Raw genomic sequence first — 17,060 nt, forward strand, 5'->3', positions numbered from 1 at the left:
TCCAAGGCATGGCGTCCATTAACCTGCCCTGCCTCAGCAGCACAACAGGCTCCAACGGCGATGGCGAGATGCGTCGCAACTCTCCTGATGTGCGTTTCCCTTAGCAACGCTTCTCAAATCCTCTCCACCAATTCTAACCAGCTTCTTCTGCTGTGGACTCGTGTTTTATGTCGCTTTATTATTATTATTATTATTATTATTATTATTATTATTATTATTATTATTATTATTTGGAGCTGGATAATTGAGGTCTGAAACTGGCTGTCAACAATTTATTCATTTCGCAAACAGTGACCTATGTAGTTCACGGAAGAGCCAAAAGCCCGCCATCTGGTGCCGCACAACTGCGCGAGTACGTCCCATCATTTGACGCAAGTCGGCCAGCCTGGCTGTGTATCATTCTGGCGCAAACAGCATGATCCCAGTCTGATCCCGAAAGTACGGAGCCCTCCAGGGGACATGGGGGTTTTTTTTTTTTTTTTTTTTTTTTACGTCTCATGTCCTATGCTTTTATTGTGAAGTGCTTCCTTTTATTTTGAAGGAGGTTTGTGCCGCTTCTTTTCTTCTTCTTGACGTTTGTCGGTTGATCTGATTTCCGTTCGCTGTTTCGAGGCGGCGCGGCAGTCGTTGCTGATGTGAGTAGTGACGTTAGTTGTGTTACATGAATAGGAGGATGTGAGGTATCACTTCTGACACTAGCGCTGCTTAGCTACTGGTGTATTTCTATAGTTTTCCATCGTCTGTTTTACTCTTACTGGTTGTGATGTAGTATTGAAACCATCTTTATATTTAACTGTTAGTCTTGAGATTTGGGCAGTTAGAGCCAGACTGATTCCAGGTGCTACTCTGCATCCTTCAAATTTAAACAGCACTTTACAAAGGGACTTAATGCTGATGTTTTAGGTCTGTTTACTCACTCGTGTTCATTTTTATATTTATATTATCGCAACAGTAAGTTGGAACTCGATTTATTTATTATTTCTGCATTTTCAGAAGCCGCTTCACTATGTATGCACCGTTGTAAATGACAGTTCTTCAGTAAACCCATTTAAACATCTGATGACCAGCGTGCTTCCTGACCGAAGCCCTGTATCATCACACTTCCTCCACCAAAAATCAATCATGTTTCTTATCTAAGGGAGAGAAACAGGCGTTTCAATTTTATGAGATTTCTTGCCAAAAAAAAAAAGTCTGCCAAGCACAAATTTCCTCGCTTCTTCTTGTGCTATATTTGTTTTGGGTTTTTTTAAATAATCAAATTAATCAATTTTAGTCAAAAAATGTCAAAACTTTGTAAGAATTACTTAACATTTTCACTAGGTTTTTTTTTGTTTTTAACCATTTTTCTCTAATGCACAACCCTTTCGAGAACCAAACACAAATTAAATTCGGCAGCAGTATTTTGTCCGGCTCCTTTGTTGACTCACTGACCCCGCTGCGCTGCATTTGTTGATCTGATCACTCTCTGCAGATGCTCTTATCTTTTGTGCAAACAGCTTTGCAATGCGAGCAGTGCAGGAAATCCCACAGAAAACCAGGATATTGAAGTTGATAAGCAGTCCTGATTCCACTATCAAATTGGAAACATTGTGATACCCTGGTTTTAACTCTGGACTCTTAGACCGATTCCACCCGTGGATGTAGCAGACATAAAAAAAAAAAAGTTGGGGGGGGGCTGTTGAGGGTTTGATTTTAGCTTGAGCATAAATGCAGGAATAGATAACAACATAATAGAGCCTTATTAAGATATTCCTCAGATCTAAAAACATCGCCCAGAATGGGTTTTAAGAAAAACTTAAAACAACAGTGAAATGGATGGTTCTCACAGGTGTAGTTTACAACTTTTTAATGCAGACTATATAGAGCGTACCTGTCAGCTGCACTTCTGTCTGAGCAAAAAAAACAAAAAAACAAAACAAACTCAGTTACTGCAGGCTTTAACCTGATGTTTCGCCCGGTCTTTTACCATGTGCTAACATTTATTTATTCACACCAAACGAGCTGTGGATCCCATCTTTTCATGGGGAAAGTAATCGTACACTAATGGTGTTCCGCGGTGCTTTTTACTGCTTTGTCTCTGATCTAGACGAAGCCTTCATTTTAATCCACTTTGTGACCCAGCAGTGATGTTTAGAGCTGAATGGGGAATGATCTCATCCTGCCCATCAGGAGGATCCAATCCCTTGTTGGTTGTTTTTTTTTTTTTTTGGTGCTGCTAACTTGTTCATATTGTGGTTCTCTTTGACGTTTTGTTAGGTTCCGCTCCAAACAAGGCTATATTTTTTGTAAGGTGAAATGTACACATAAAATAGGAACAGCTGGTCCAGTAATTTCTTTGCCTGCTTGTCCACTCCACCGAGACTTTTGGTCCAACCAACTGTGAGCTTTTCAGGGGTGTTTTTCATCAAACTGTAGCTCCCAAAAGGCTGATCCCATCTCTTAAAGGGGCAGATCAAATTAGAGAAAACAACTCCGCTGAGATACACATTCAACTGTCATGATTTTAAATTTTTTTTTTACAAAGAGAGGTAGATTACTATGCTAGTAATCAATAATACAAAAAATAAGGTTTTAGAGTGGTTTTGTCAAATTTTTTTTTTAAACTAAAATCAGATTGGCACGCTGTGGTATGACCTTGAACATGTTGTTCATGTTGAGAAAAAAAAAAAAAAAACAAAAAAAAAAAAAAAAAAGGTTTTGGAATGGCCTAATCAAAGTCATTTCTAAAATGAAATCATTTGAAAACTGAATTTTGCAAACTCATGTTTCTTTGTCTGATAAAAAAAAATGCATGAGGAGGCCAGACACTTATTTATTTCACTATAAATTTTATATTTTATGAAATTCTAATTTACTGAGTCGCAGCTCCATGACGTCTGTGACCTACTTCAGTTATTCAGCAGCCTGCTAATAAAAGGAACCTGCTAATAATTGTAAAATACGGTGTGGGCTTCTAGCAGATGAGGAAAAATGAAATGACTTCCGGGTTGTTTAACACTGCCGAGAAAAACCACACCACTGTCATGCCGATGTCCCAGCAGCATCCCCGGGAATCAGGTGCAACACCATCCGCAGCCAGAACAGGGGAGGAGCTATCAGAGCCAGGTCACACCCCTCCACTACAGCGCTTCACCCGAGAGAGAGAGGGAGCGGAGAGAGAAACTAAGGAGCGCTCAACAGTCCGCCACCGTCCACAACCAGAAAAATATGATCCGGACCCGATCCTGCGCTTCTCCCACGAAGACAACACCTGATCTCAGCCGAACCCAGTGACCACCGCTCGGCGTTTGCTCTGCCCTGCTTAACTATTTTTAATTTTTTTTACATTTTTTTTTCTCACACCTTCTCTCTCTCTCTCTCACTCACTCTCTCACACACACACACACACACACTCTCTTTGCGTGTCTCCGGTGGATCTTCCGTGCCAGAAAATCATGTGCGTGGAGAGCGATGGATGCGAGATCGAGGGCTGTAGCAGTTCGGACGAGGTGCGCACGCTGTCGGGCAGCATGAGCCCCGGACTGATGCCCAGCCCGGACCTTCACTCCTGCAAACCGGGCCAGAAATTCCGCGCCGCGCTGCTCCGGTGCCGCCGCACACCGGCTGTCGCTGCGGGAGTCCTCAGCTTTGGGAACGTCCTCAATTACATGGACAGATCCACAGTGGCTGGTAAGAGATCTGATTTATTACTTCTTTTTGTTTTAGACACTTAGTATATGATATTGAGTTTGCATCAGGTTTCCCTTATGTGAAGGGAGTGGATTTTTTTTCCCTTCTTTTTTAGTTTATTCGCTATAGTGATTGCGCTCTAATTGGTCAGTGAGCGGCTCTCCATGCGCAACCAGCTTCACCTCAGCAGAGACGGGCGGAACAATGGGCCATCCCCTGTTTTGGTGCCTGTCTTGTAGCTGCAGAGTGGCTGATTGAATCAAACAGATACGCGCCCTCCTTATCGCTCAACAAAACGTCCGAGAGTAAAGATTTGTTTTTGTGACGAACTGGATGTCAGATGATTGGAAATCGATCAATTAAGGCGATCAGCTCTCCGACCGCCCACCATCCCGACTGCATGCTTTCACACCGTTAGGAACCACTGTATGTGTGTGTGTGTGCATGTGTATGTGTATGTGTGTGTGTGTGGGCTCATCTTTCAGACCGCTTTCATCCGCCGGCAACATGACAGTAAATCACGATTCCCCGTTTGTTTCTTTGGAGACATGAATGATGATTTGATGCTTCTATAAATCCGGCCGGTCCTCCTCAGGTTTAGTGGATTTTCTTACTTTTCGTAGACTTCAGAATAAACTTCTCACAACAGACGCTTTTCGAATTGTTTGCCCTTGTTGTTATAATTTACATCAGATTTCCAGCTCACTGCATGGACAGCAATCCGCTGATGTTGTTGGGTTGAATATTAATGCTTGTGATGGGCGAAGCGTGGCGCTGAATGGGTTAAAAATACTGCTGCAGCATCAGTGCATGGCTGTTCTGTGCAAAGGCACGCTCCCTTGGTTAAAGTGCAAACATATTATTCACTGACTTATTAACCGGAATTGTGTGTCCATGGGATCAATTTACCACGTTAAACCTTTTCGACATCTTGTCATTACTTACAGCCATAAACGTTGATGTGTTTGTCAAGATTTGATGCGACAGATACAACACGGACGTCTAGAAATTCGATTTTTGGTCCGTTTCTCTTCATGAAACAGTTCAAGGCCAGTCAGACTGGCCTGTGAAGGACTCATTTTCATGTCTTGCCACAGAGTTTCAATGGAATCGAGGTCTGAACTTTGACTGGGCCACTGTGACGCGTGAATATGCTTTGGTGTAACCCCATTTCGTCGTAACTCTGGCAGTATGTTCCAAATCCAGTGTAGCGTGTAATCCTTCTCCCAAAGAAGAAGAAGAAAAAAAAAAAAAAACATTCCCACAGCATCATACTGCCACCACCACAGAGGGGACGGTTTATTCAGTGTTACTTTTCCGGTACTTTGCATGTGGGTGAAAAACCATGATGTTTTTCTCCCCTGACCAGATACCTCAACGTGTTTGTTGTGTGAGGGGCGTCGAACTTGTTTTCATTTTGGGACTTATTAAAATTCAGAATGTCCAAAAAGGCAAAACGTATTGAAAAAGCCCCTTTAACAAACGGTTAAAGATAATAATAAGTAGCTCTCTCTCCATTCAGTCCTTAAAATAAAAATATCAAACATATTTTCACATTGACGTCATTTGCAAGTGTATAGATACAAACGGCTTTGATTTGATTGATAACATTTAAACACACAACCGTTATCTTGAAGGTTTTGGTTTAGTTTTGTCCTAATTTACTCTTGAATTGTGGTCGGATGGGGGCTGGGGCCTCAACAAAAAAAAAGAAAACTCCTTCCAGAGGCCACAAATAGTCAAGTTTGACACTCGTGCTGTAATTGGAGGGTTTCTCCGCTGTCGGCTCTGGCAGAACCAGGAAACGTCAATCAGACACTCTGGAAAATCTGCACACTTTGGACAGCTGCACGCCTTCAGCTCATCATCCCGAAGGCTTCGGGTCCGGCCCGTCGACCGAACTGCGCCTGAGCGAAGCCTCGGGCGTCTGAACGGTCATTTTATCAAGAACGCCGGGAATGCATGCGCATGCAGTAGCCTGCTGTCTAATCTTAGCATCTCTGAGCACCGCTCAGTCACAGAAGAAACAAACAAAACCCTCCTCAGTCGAGGAGGATGAGTCAGTGGCCGCTCTGCAGGAGCAGATTTGTCCTCCTATTTCCTTACACCTCCTCACGCTTTGATCAGAGGAAAGCCCTCATTAAGCCCCCAAAAGCAGCCGTCGTTTTCATCATGAGCCCGCTTCTGCGGTGGAGGGAAAATCCCCCCCTGGACGTCAGCGGGGACGAGGACGCGATGAGGGAAGGGTGGGAACAGGGAGCAGGGCCAGGGAGCGTGGTGGACAGGGGCGTGTCTAGATTTATTTTTCTCAGGAGGTTCCAGGCAGTGCCACAAACGGCACAACGGTGGCTCACTAAAAATGCAATTCCATCTAAATTAGACCTCTGACCCTGCTCCGTTTTTGTTCAGATTTTGTGAAGACGCTGCGCTCATGTCTCCTTCAGAGTTTTTTTTTTATGTCGTATTCTTCAGCAGTTCTTGGTGCGGCGCCACCACAGGCCAACGAGGGGGAGGAGAGATTTTGTATTGTTTGACTCAGTACTTTGTGAAGGCAAACGGCAGCAGCTAAAAATGAAACAAATGTTGCAATTTTGATCCCCAATCGAACCGAGTCGATACTGGACTAGCCTTACATTACAATCAACAGCAGTGGAATAATCAAACTATTTATTTACCTACCCAAACAAAACACATGGATCTGTTAGCTACTGTGCAGAGGATTTGTTTGATACAGTGACTCAGGCCACTGGCTAATTTTTCTAGTCACACGATTAGCCTGCTTGGCTTAGCATAGCTTAACTGCATGCAGCTCTTTATCAACTTAAAATCAACATTATCAAACCATTGTAGGCTAAAAATGGCAAGCAACTGTTTACTTACCTCCTTTTCTTCTTTGTGAAAAGCTTTTTTCCCCCCCGTAAATAAAAAGTATTAATGGCGGTTCTAAGACAACAAAAGGAGCATTTATGTCACAAAATGCTCCTATGATATGAACAAACTGACTGACAGCTCAGGTGGGGGTGACCAGGCAGGGCGGCCAATCACACTTCAAGGGTAGCTGGTTTCCACACCTCCCAGCTAGACGTGGGGTCAAAGGGAGGTGGGGAAGATGATGGATGCTGCAACTTGGCCTTGTGCGGAGAGACCGTGCGCAGTGGTGTGGGCCGGCCGTGGGGGTCTCCTCCCCAAACGGCGCCACCTGAATGCTGCTGGGCCGTTTTTTTTGCATTATGTATGGGCAGCATGTGCATCCGGCCAGCACACACACAGAGGCGACTACCAGCAGCCGCGTGTGTATCCAACAGCAGCTAATGCACACAAAACATCATCTGCAGCATTTTCCCCTCCTCCTCGAGCGTTTTTGCTGCAGCATGAGCTGTGCTGCAGCAGTAATTAGCCAGCTCCAAACGTGCGCACGTGTGTGGCTTCGATTTCTTTTGTTTCTCCCCAACGTGCCTCCTACTACTTCTCCCGCTCTCCCGATGCAGGTACCCGGAGCACCTACCCCGTCCCATAGATCTTGATGTCAATTACGCAGGGATGAGTGCACACACACACACACACACACACTCAAAAACGAAGACTCTCCAGTGCATTTCAAGAGTGGCTGAATGCATGATGGGACGTGTGAGGGGAGGGGCCAGCTGCTGCAGTGGCAAGCGGACGCTGAATGCTGGCAGAGCTGAACCAGAGCGATGCCCCCCCACCCCCTCCACATCCCCATCATTACAACATCAGCATCAAAAGGTCTTTGTACCAGCAGCCTTTAGTGTGGTGTGTGGGGATCACTGAAGCATTGTCACAGAGACACTCGGTGACCATTCTGGAGAGCACGGCCATTCTGAGCCACAACAATGATGGGAAAATTGCACCTACCAGTGTTGGGCAGCGACGCCATGACTTGGATCTTTAAAGCTGCCGTCTGGACTTTTCTGTGAACTCGGTTAAACTCAGTGTCAGCTGTACAGCAACACGGCATGTCAGGTTTTTTTTTTCCTGTTGTAAATTGTTACTTAATCAAGATGAAATCTACCCTTTCCAAAGGAAGCCTCTGGTGACATCATCAAAGGGCGCCAAAAAGGCAACCAGTTTTCCTCTTTATTCGCGTGTTTTCATTCTAATCCCTTCTTCAAATGTGTAACTGTGCTTTGAGGCGAAATGTTTGGGACGTGAGGGAGAATGTTGGGTGAAATTTTTGATAAAATTTGGCAAAATTGCCTCTTTTGATGTCATCGACTCAAATGCAAACAAAGCAGAATTGGGAACTGCTTTTTTCAGCGGCCGTTTAAATAATTATTGTTTCAGATCCAGTAGTGGGAATCCAGCTGTGTTTTTTATTGTCAGCGCACTTTTTTTTTTTTTTAGGAAAAAAAAAACACACACACACACACAACAGGATTGTGCCTTTAATCCCTCATGACAGAGATAATGCGACACACACACTGCAGATACCCAGTGATTCAAATACGTCACTCAGCCATGATAGTGGTTTAGGAACCACAAAAGAGCAAAGTCACAATGCCCGCTTTTTCTTTTTTCCCCTGTCTTTTTTCTTTTTTTAAACCAGAGGTTGTTTTGAACTGGTTCTGGATGGATTTACTGCCAATATGCTTTGTGTCAAGACTTTGGGACACACTTTTATGAGAGAGGGGAGCAGCAGCTTCAAAACATTGTAATTATTTGAGAGCTAAGCTGCCGCTTACCGAGGCTGGGAGATCTCAGGGTGGCGCTAGTAAGGAGAAAAACAAAATCTGCATCGCATTTGATCATAAATTCTGACAAATTACAGATTCCTGCAGATCATCGTTTGAGCCGCCTACTTCTAACATGGCTTTCTTTTTTTTTTTTCTTTTTTTTTTTTTTGTAAATATCTGGCTGCTTGCTGTAATGTAGCGCGGTGAGCTTCGGTCATCAACAGGCTGGGAAGGCTTCAGATTTCCTCACTTTCCACTGGTTGCTGTTGTGGCGTTTGGCATTTACGCAGAGATCTGGTTTTGCTCAGACACACTTACTGTAATGGGCCAAATCCAAGTGTGGACAGCTGCAAAAGAGACCACTGTTGGGTTTCAGGAACAGTGAAGGAGGCCGGGAATGAAAGCCACAAGCTCTGAGTCGGACTTCAGGCTCGGGTCGGTCTGAGCATCAAACTAACCCGTGGAGAGGGGAGGCGATTCACAGCCGTCTGCGATGCAGATGAGGCAGAAACGGGGGACGTCCGAGGTCAATCGCTTCCTTTCTTGCCCCGTTTTCAAAACATGTTGAGGAAAAGACGCAGTCGGAGCTCCGGGAGGGATGAGCTACGGTGGCCCGGATGGGTCACCCAAAAGAAGCCGCCGCGGCCCACAGCCACGTATATCCCTGTTGTCTAAGAGCTCTGAGGTTTATGTGTGTTTAATTTAATTTGAGGTGGCTTTGAAACCTTAAATCCTGGAGTTGGTCCCTCCAGCAGACAGTCCAGGCTCCTCGACAGCTTATCATAAAGCGGGGATTAGCTGCTTTTTTTTTTTTTTTTTTTTACTTAGGAGAATATGAGGACACGAGAGGCAGACATGCTGCACTTAAAGTTATTTGCTGCTTAAGTAAATAAGCCCCGATGCGCGTTAAATCTCGCCGCCGCCGCCTCGCCCGCCTGCCGACCCGAGAGGCAGTTTGCGGGGCACCGACTGCTGCCTAACCTCTGCTGGCAGGAAATATTGGGGGAGTAGCAAATTAACACTTGTGCTGGCATGTTAAGATGAATTGTTTTCACTTTAGGAATACCTCGAAAACGCACAGGCACACTCTACGGGACGCTTGAGGGGTCATTGCATGCGAACCTGTGGCGTCTTACCTTTAGAGACAGATGAGTCCGCGGTTGTAATCCTCTTAAGACAAGCTCTTTTGTAAGTGCTTGTAAAAGAAAAGAAAAAAAAAATCAGTTATCTATCCTGTCTGACCGGCTAGTCAGATTAATTCCTATTACCGACTATTAAGTCGGCGTTTACATCGGCGATATGGACTTGGAATTTTATTGCGATATTTTGTGGTAATATAGTGAGTGAGTATCATGATTGAAAAATGTATGTTAATTACTTATTTTTTTAGGTAACTGTATGGCTGTGACTGCAAATATTGTTCCTGAAAAACATTCTCGTCTGAAATAGGTTTCTTCTGGATGCCACTTACTTTTTTAAAAAAAAGTGTGATTTATATCACTAAGCTGCACAGAGTAATGGCAATTTGTCATATTTTGGAATTTACTTGTAATTATTGAGGTGTTGGTGGAGTAAGGCATGGAAAAATAAGTAGCAAAAATTATATTTTTCTTAATTTAACACCAACAACATATTTTTTTCTTAAATTTCGTCTTTTTCACAATAGGATTAACAATACAATAAACGCCGACCGCTAGTCTGTGTTGCACTGGCATTAACCCACACCACATACCACAGCATACCAAACAAAATATTCAGTTTTGTTCTCGTCTGATCAACACAACTGGGTCTAACTCGCCCAGCTGGATTTAGACCCGAGTTTAGTTTTGTTTTGAAGCGTTTAAATCTAACAGCTTCACCTCCATTTTTAAGGTTTTTATTTGTTAAAAAAAATCTTGGTCTATCACATAAGATAGCAAGAAAAAATACCTGGCAGTTTGTAGGTGTAATGTGACAAAAATGTAGAAAGATTCTTGTGCTTTTCCTGGCTGCTGTCTGGCTGCAGACTACGCTGGTGTAGCAGAGATCCCTAAGCGAGACACTTCCTCTACTTTCAGTTCCACTGAGACCACAGAAGAAGAGAAGTTAAGGCGGCGTAGGTGTTCGTCGGGGAAATTTGTGAATAAATCAGATCGACTGCGATCCAATAATGACGCTACTGTGTGACACCCCCATTATTTCTTTTTTTGTATGTGCCAGTAGAAACATAACATGTCGGATCCTCTCGGTAACACGAAGCTCTGAATGTAACAGAGGGTTTTTGGAGAAGTGTGAGAGGTTGGGCCCTGCTGGAGCTGCTTTGGGGGTTTCACCCGTCACTCTTTTCCCCAATTTCACCCTCTCTTGTTTTATAGCGTTCACATTAAAGGCCCTCCGCCCCCGCAAACAACAGCTGAGACATTAAAAAGATGGAGGGGGGCCTCTAGTAATTTACTTTATATGGTTGCCTTGCCCTTTTTTTTTCCATTTGCAGTTTGGCAAAAAAGAAAGAAAAAAAAAACTAAAATTCTCTTCAGCTGTTTTTATTTCTACTGTACTTAAGTGCTTATTATTTCACTTCTTTTTTTTTTAACCAACAGCAAAAACAAAACAAAAAAAGGCCATATTTGTTAAAGTGAGACTCTTTAAAACTGACATGACTTCCTACCAGTTGGACCTTTTCCAGGCTGGTTTCCCACAGATATCCCACTGATCTCTTTATGTTCGTAACCTAGCATGCCGCCACTGTGAGAAAACAGTCTGTGTGTTCTTTAGGCTCCGATTTAGCAGACGTCTGTAATAGTAACCGGTTGAATTAGGCAGAACTTCTTCCTGGGCCAGTGGAGACCCTTTCATGTGGCTGCTCCAGATTTTGCCATCAAGCAGAGGCGCTTTCCATCGCAGCAGCTTTTCACCCCGTGACCCCCGGCTGCCATAAAAGCAGCGCTTCCTGGCTTCGTTGACGGTCACTTCAAGACCGCCGCCACTGCTGCTGTTGTTACGGCTGCTGTTTTCTCCTTTAAGGTCGTCGCAGTTCTGAGGGGCTCTCTACACGTTACATCGTGTTAAGAGAATAATTTGCGGAACACACAGCAGACTGACTGAGGGGCAAATGGGGCAAAAAGTCCTTTCCAGCACACACACACACACACACAAAAAGATGCCACTGTTCCTCTTTGGTAATTCAAAAAGTCCCACCGGAGATGTTGACAGAGCTATATTAGCGTGTGCTAACACACCACATACCAACAGCATGGATTCATCTGAGCAACCTCAGTGTTGTTGGTAACCGCAGGGCTTTGCACATGGCGATTTGGTTCCATGGCTGCCTTTTTAAAGGGATATTAATGAAAGATCACAAACAACTGCACGTGAGCGCGACGCCGCCTTCTCTGTTCACACTACTGCATCCATTTATTTAATAATATAGGATGATATGCTGCTTTTAGTCTTTCAGTTTCATAGAAATGTCTCTTCAGCATCAGATTGGTGGCTTTATGGAACGTTGTGGTGACAGGAGACGGACACAAGCTGCGTACTTTAACCTTTTCTTCACCCAAAAAATGACCGCAGCGTGAGATTATCCCCAATTATCTGTCAAGGAGTGCATTCTCAAACTTTGTCTTATTTAGGCTTAACTTAAAGTGGACCTATTATGCAAAATTCCACAAGTTGAATGTTTTTGCACTTTCATTTGGGCCTCTACTGCTTCTAAAAACAACCCAAGTACTACAGAAAAAAAAAAAAACAACACTGTCGGTTTTTGGCAAAAAGTTTTCTGGTGTCTGGAAAATGAGCTGTTTAAAAAAAACCTCCTTGACTGTTAAGACACCTTCGATGGACGATGGATACTAGCCAAGTGTTTTTTTTGTCGAGTTGCAGAATTCTTGCTGTTTGTGCAGGAGGCTCCACTTCTGCTTTTCAAAGATATACAGTTACATGATTGTGCAAAAAAAAAATTTAAAAAAAAAAAATTTACGAACATGTTTAGTATTTAGTATCATAGACCAACCGTAACCTGTTCAAGGAAGCATAATAAGGCAAAAGGCTTTAATAAATATGCAAAGCTGGAATATTTAAATGTATTTAATGAGCATGTTCATTTTAAGGTATTTCCCTGCCAATCATTGACAACTGATAAAGGGGAAATCGTCCAGTTTGGCTGATTGGCTTAATGACTGCAGTAAGACAGCTATGAAAAAGTTGTAGTTGTGAGTGTTGATTGTAGCACAGGGATTGTTCAACAGAAATCCAGCGTTAGGCAGCAACTCGTTTTATGGCGCATGGACGAACTGTTCATTATCTTTTAGTTTAAATATTTAGATTTGATGTAATTTGTACTTGCTTTTTCTGATGAGTCCACATGTCAGTGCTTCCTCAAGTCCCCCGCTGATCTCTGACATGTGAGGTAAGTGTTAGTCTGATAATCACTGACCTCTCCTTTGTCATGACAGGAGTGTGTGTGTGTTGATATAAAGAGAGGGAGGATGTGTTTCCTTTACTTTAAAGAGTTTGCTTTAGGATTACAGCATCCCAGATGATCACAGAGTATACAAAAATCAATCCCTGAGGTTTTTTTTTTTCTCCTTCTTTTTTAAATCTCTTGAAATAACGTTGGAGTGACATGACGAGCGGAGGCTGAGGGATTGTCCCCAACGCTCATGTTCCAAGTTTACACTCCATCCCTCCCTTCCTGGGAGGGCTGCAGTGGGTCATTGTCTGCAAAGATTAGAGAGCTTTCCTGGAGAAAATGTCAAAATTGGTCTCTTCGTGCAGACGGGAAGATTGCAGGAAGGAAGCGCGGCAGATTTGTTGGACAGTTTGTTGACTTCGACGTGCTTTCCTAAACAAGCACCTACCTCATCCCTTCCTAAAAGATAAGAAAACGTTCTCTCCCTGGATTCCATCGTTAATCAGCACCGCGCTGATAATATAAAAGATATCTTGGATTGTAGAAGGAAGACATTGGCATAAACAACAGTATATATATATATATATATATATACATATATATATATATATATGTATATATATATATATGTATATATATATATATATACATATATATATATATATATATATATATATATATATATATATATATATATATGTATATATATATATATATAATTTTTTTTTTCTTCTTCTACACAGACTTTGTTTGTCTTTCTTCCAGCGCCCCTTGACATTCACATCTATTTCAGCACAACAACAGAACTTCTCTGCGTGGTGAAGGTCAGACTCGGTGCTTCCCCCGAGCCCCGGGGTTCTGCTCAGACTGCTGATATGTGCGATGAAGGAATGGAAACGGCAGACTGCGTAATCCGTGCCTGTATCCATGGAACCCACATAGCGAATATCGATCAACAGAGAATCAGGTCAGGCTCCGCCCCGTCCCGAGATGAGCTGAAATTGAATTTTTCTGGAAAATCTTCAGGTTTTTTTTTTTGTTTTGTTTTTTTTCCCCTGTCGAGGATTTGGGCTCTGATGTCGACCCTTCCTTGCAGTTTGAGTCGCGCCCAGCGGCTGTGAAGGCAGACCCACACAGCTCGGAGTAATATTAGCCCTCGGCTCCTGAAGGTTCCGACCGCTGCTGGAATAATATTTTTGAAGTGTGTATTCACAGCGGCTCCTATATTTGAGAAAGCCTTCCGTTCTGGAAGCAAAATTTAATCTTTTCCTCAATTAGAGCCAAAGCTGGAGCTCAGCAGGAGGGGCCGGGGGGGAGGAGCCGTAAATCCTCATATATATCCATCAGTCAAAGCATGAATAATCTCCTGTTTGTTTTTGGGCCTCACCACATATTTCATCACCAGCTATTGTTTTGACTCGATGCGTCGGTGTCTGTCATGCCGTCGGCGGGGTTTTCATTGCCCCGCTTAGCGCACGTCTCGGTTTGGAAGAAGCGGGTCTGAATGAGGCCGCTGACCTCTGTCAGAGTCTCAGATCTTCCTGTTAATGGGCCGGGGTCAAAGGTGGGCTCGCACTCGCGCAGATGCACTTAAAGCGCCGGCTCTGTTTTTTTCTCTCCTATGAGAAAGTGTTGTCGATTTCAGTCCCCGAGACATTTCAGTTGTCGCAGCAAAGCAAAACAAAAAAAAAAAAAAAACGGAAGGTTGCTATGTGCACACATTCAAAACACCGAAAGAAGCACATGTGTCATCACATTTTAATTGTGGTCATTGTTGCACCCTATAGATAAGTATATAATGGAGTTTCATTTGACAGCAACAACAGGAGAGCATAAATCGCCTCTCAACATTTCATGTTAGGTTAATCCCACTGACTGACATCTGCTTGCTAATCGTGGATTGCCTGAGGGTTGCAGAAGCTATCTGAGTTATTCTTGAGGGAAGATGGTGCGGTATGTGGAAGAAACGTTTGAGAGACACAAAAAGAAAGGGAAAAAAAAAAAAGTTACCTTAAGGTGTTTTCCCACGCTAGGAGGAATTTACTTGTTTACACACCCTATGTTTGCGTTTAGGCAAGACAGAAATGTCAGTGATGGAAAGGAAAGCATCCCTATCAATAATCACGTAAATCTAAGAAACAACTAATCAGGTGAGACTTCAAAATCATCGTCAGTGTTTAATATACATGAGCCATTCAGAGACATGAGCTGTAAAACTACAATAAGCTCTGAGTCACTTCAGGAATAAATACCGAACAAAATATTCCTTTCACCGTCTTTCTCTTCATACTTCAAAAATAAATTAATGAAAGTTTATTTCAAGTTTTTATGTGGATAAATGAGTACAAAAACATTATATTACCACTACTTTAGTAGCAGCTGGATCTTTTTAGCCTCGTTATTCTTCATTTGCGTGGCGAAAGCACGGCAATTATCCCGAGGAGGGGAAAAAAGACACTTTGTACCCCTCTAAAGCTCAATTGAGCTGAAAATACTAAACATAGTCCATTTTGAGCCTTTTGTGCTTTGTGGGCTCCCGTAGAAGATCCCCAAAAAGACCGACTCAAGTTGTGGTTAAATCAAGTGGAGGCCAGTTAAATAGTTGAGTCTGGTGTGTTATAAGTTACACATGAAGTGTTTCGTGTAGCTATCTTACGCAGCCGCCTAAAACTGTGGAAAAACATTCCAGCCAGACAAGAGCTAACGCTAACAGCGACTCTGAAAGGATGATTGTATTTAGCCAGCTATTATTTAAATAACCGGGTTTATCTGCTTTATTGCAGAGAGAGAGAGAGAGAGAGAGAGAGACAGCGGTGTTTCTTCTAATAATTAAACCTGCCTCGTGGAAAACGGATAGCATTAAACAGGCTTGTTGTCAAAGGCGCTCTCTGGCCGGGAGCAGGATGTTTCAGTAGCTGCTGTAAAGCCGGAGCGAAACCAGAGGAGAAATGAAATCTCATTAAAAACACTACATAATGACTTTAATCCTCCGCGCTGTTATGTAAAAGGCAGTGGGATTGCTGACGAACACACACGTGCTGACGCCGGCTGCGTGCTTGATGCTAGCATGTGCGCGGACATATTTATAGCCGAGCTTGTCCTGATACAGGTTCAAAAACATGCAGAAATAGTTTTATTTGTTGTGTTTTAAAGGACGTATTAGGGAAATTTAGGAATAACTGATGGTTATATGGGTCAGATTATCATCTTATTCAGGTTTTAGGGTTTGTTTTGCAAATGTTAGCATTGCTTCTCCCTCAAACTGGCCTATACTCACAAGTATTCTTCCAATATAAGCTATAAGCCTGTGGAGGTTTGCAGTTTAGTTTATTTGCCTCTAAACTGAATATAAATCCCATTTTCTGGGCGCTGATGCAAACTTGACCGCGTTGCCGCTTCTCTGATGTGTCGATCCGCCCACCATTTGGTGCCTCTTTCTCTCTCCTTATCCAATGATTATCTCTGGTTAACGTGTCCAGGTCTGAGGAATCCTCCCTAAATAACTCTCCTACAGGTCCAGGTCGGGTTCAGATGCCGCTCAGTCTTTATTCCTGGGAGACGCCGGTGCGAACGAGCGAAGCTCATGGTTATGCCGCCGCAATCAGACAGTCCCATCACATCTCAAACACCTTTGCTTCGCTTCACCGCATCTCTATCCAAAACATCTAATGCATTATCTCATCCGAACAAGTCGGGCTATGGCACCCTGGATGTATTATTGATGAGCTCTAGGTTCGGTCTGCTTTACGGCGAATCCACAACAGCGCTATCAAATATTCAGCACGGATTGGCAGGGACTAACGCAAGCTTTTGATTAGTGATGGGAAATTAGCTGGACGAAAGAAAAGGGCTATTAAGTGAAGCGGTAAGGTTGGTAAAGCTAGAGGCCTTGAAATCGATTTAGCGTAATGAGTTCTTACAAAAGGTCAGGACGAGACTCGGTTGCTGAAATATCCGCTCATCTTTTGAAGAGGTTTTCAGGTAAACAGATTATCATTTAAAGTGGAGTTTTTTTTTCTTTTTCCTGTAGGTCTAGGTTTCATCAATGAAATAGCGGAATGAAAAATGACTCAAGATGTGCACTTCTAATAACAGATCGATTTATGATGACATTTAGCTGGAGGAACGTGGAGCAGTGTGTGTTTTATACCCCAAGAATCAAAACACATTCCGACATTCAGGAGTTATGACAGTTGGAAGGGCCTGGAGCTAGAAAAATATTGATCATCGTTAGGCCTGTCACGATAACAAATTTTGCTGGACGATTAATTGTCTAAAAAATTATTGCGTTAAACAATAATATTGTT

At 43.1% G+C, this 17,060-nt stretch overlaps 1 protein-coding gene across 5 annotated transcripts in view; it reads left to right on the plus strand.

Annotated features, from left to right (window-relative positions):
* Nucleotides 1–17,060, plus strand: part of spns2 (SPNS lysolipid transporter 2, sphingosine-1-phosphate) — a 93,555-nt gene that overhangs the window by 2,630 nt on the left and 73,865 nt on the right. For 4 of the 5 annotated variants that reach the window (XM_015035359.1, XM_015035346.1, XM_015035343.1 and 1 more), the window contains exon 2: nt 3,042–3,669. In XM_015035359.1, coding sequence (XP_014890845.1) covers nt 3,435–3,669 — 235 coding nt within the window. In that variant the 5' untranslated portion in view covers nt 3,042–3,434. Of the gene's footprint in view, nt 1–539; nt 636–3,041; nt 3,670–17,060 lie in introns of those variants that run through there. The other variant, XM_015035335.1, reaches the window with a different exon arrangement.

Source organism: Poecilia latipinna, unplaced genomic scaffold (genome assembly GCF_001443285.1).
Source record: "Poecilia latipinna isolate Pla-1442-1.1 unplaced genomic scaffold, P_latipinna-1.0 Scaffold20, whole genome shotgun sequence".
In the NCBI taxonomy this organism is placed as follows: Eukaryota; Metazoa; Chordata; class Actinopteri; order Cyprinodontiformes; family Poeciliidae; genus Poecilia; species Poecilia latipinna.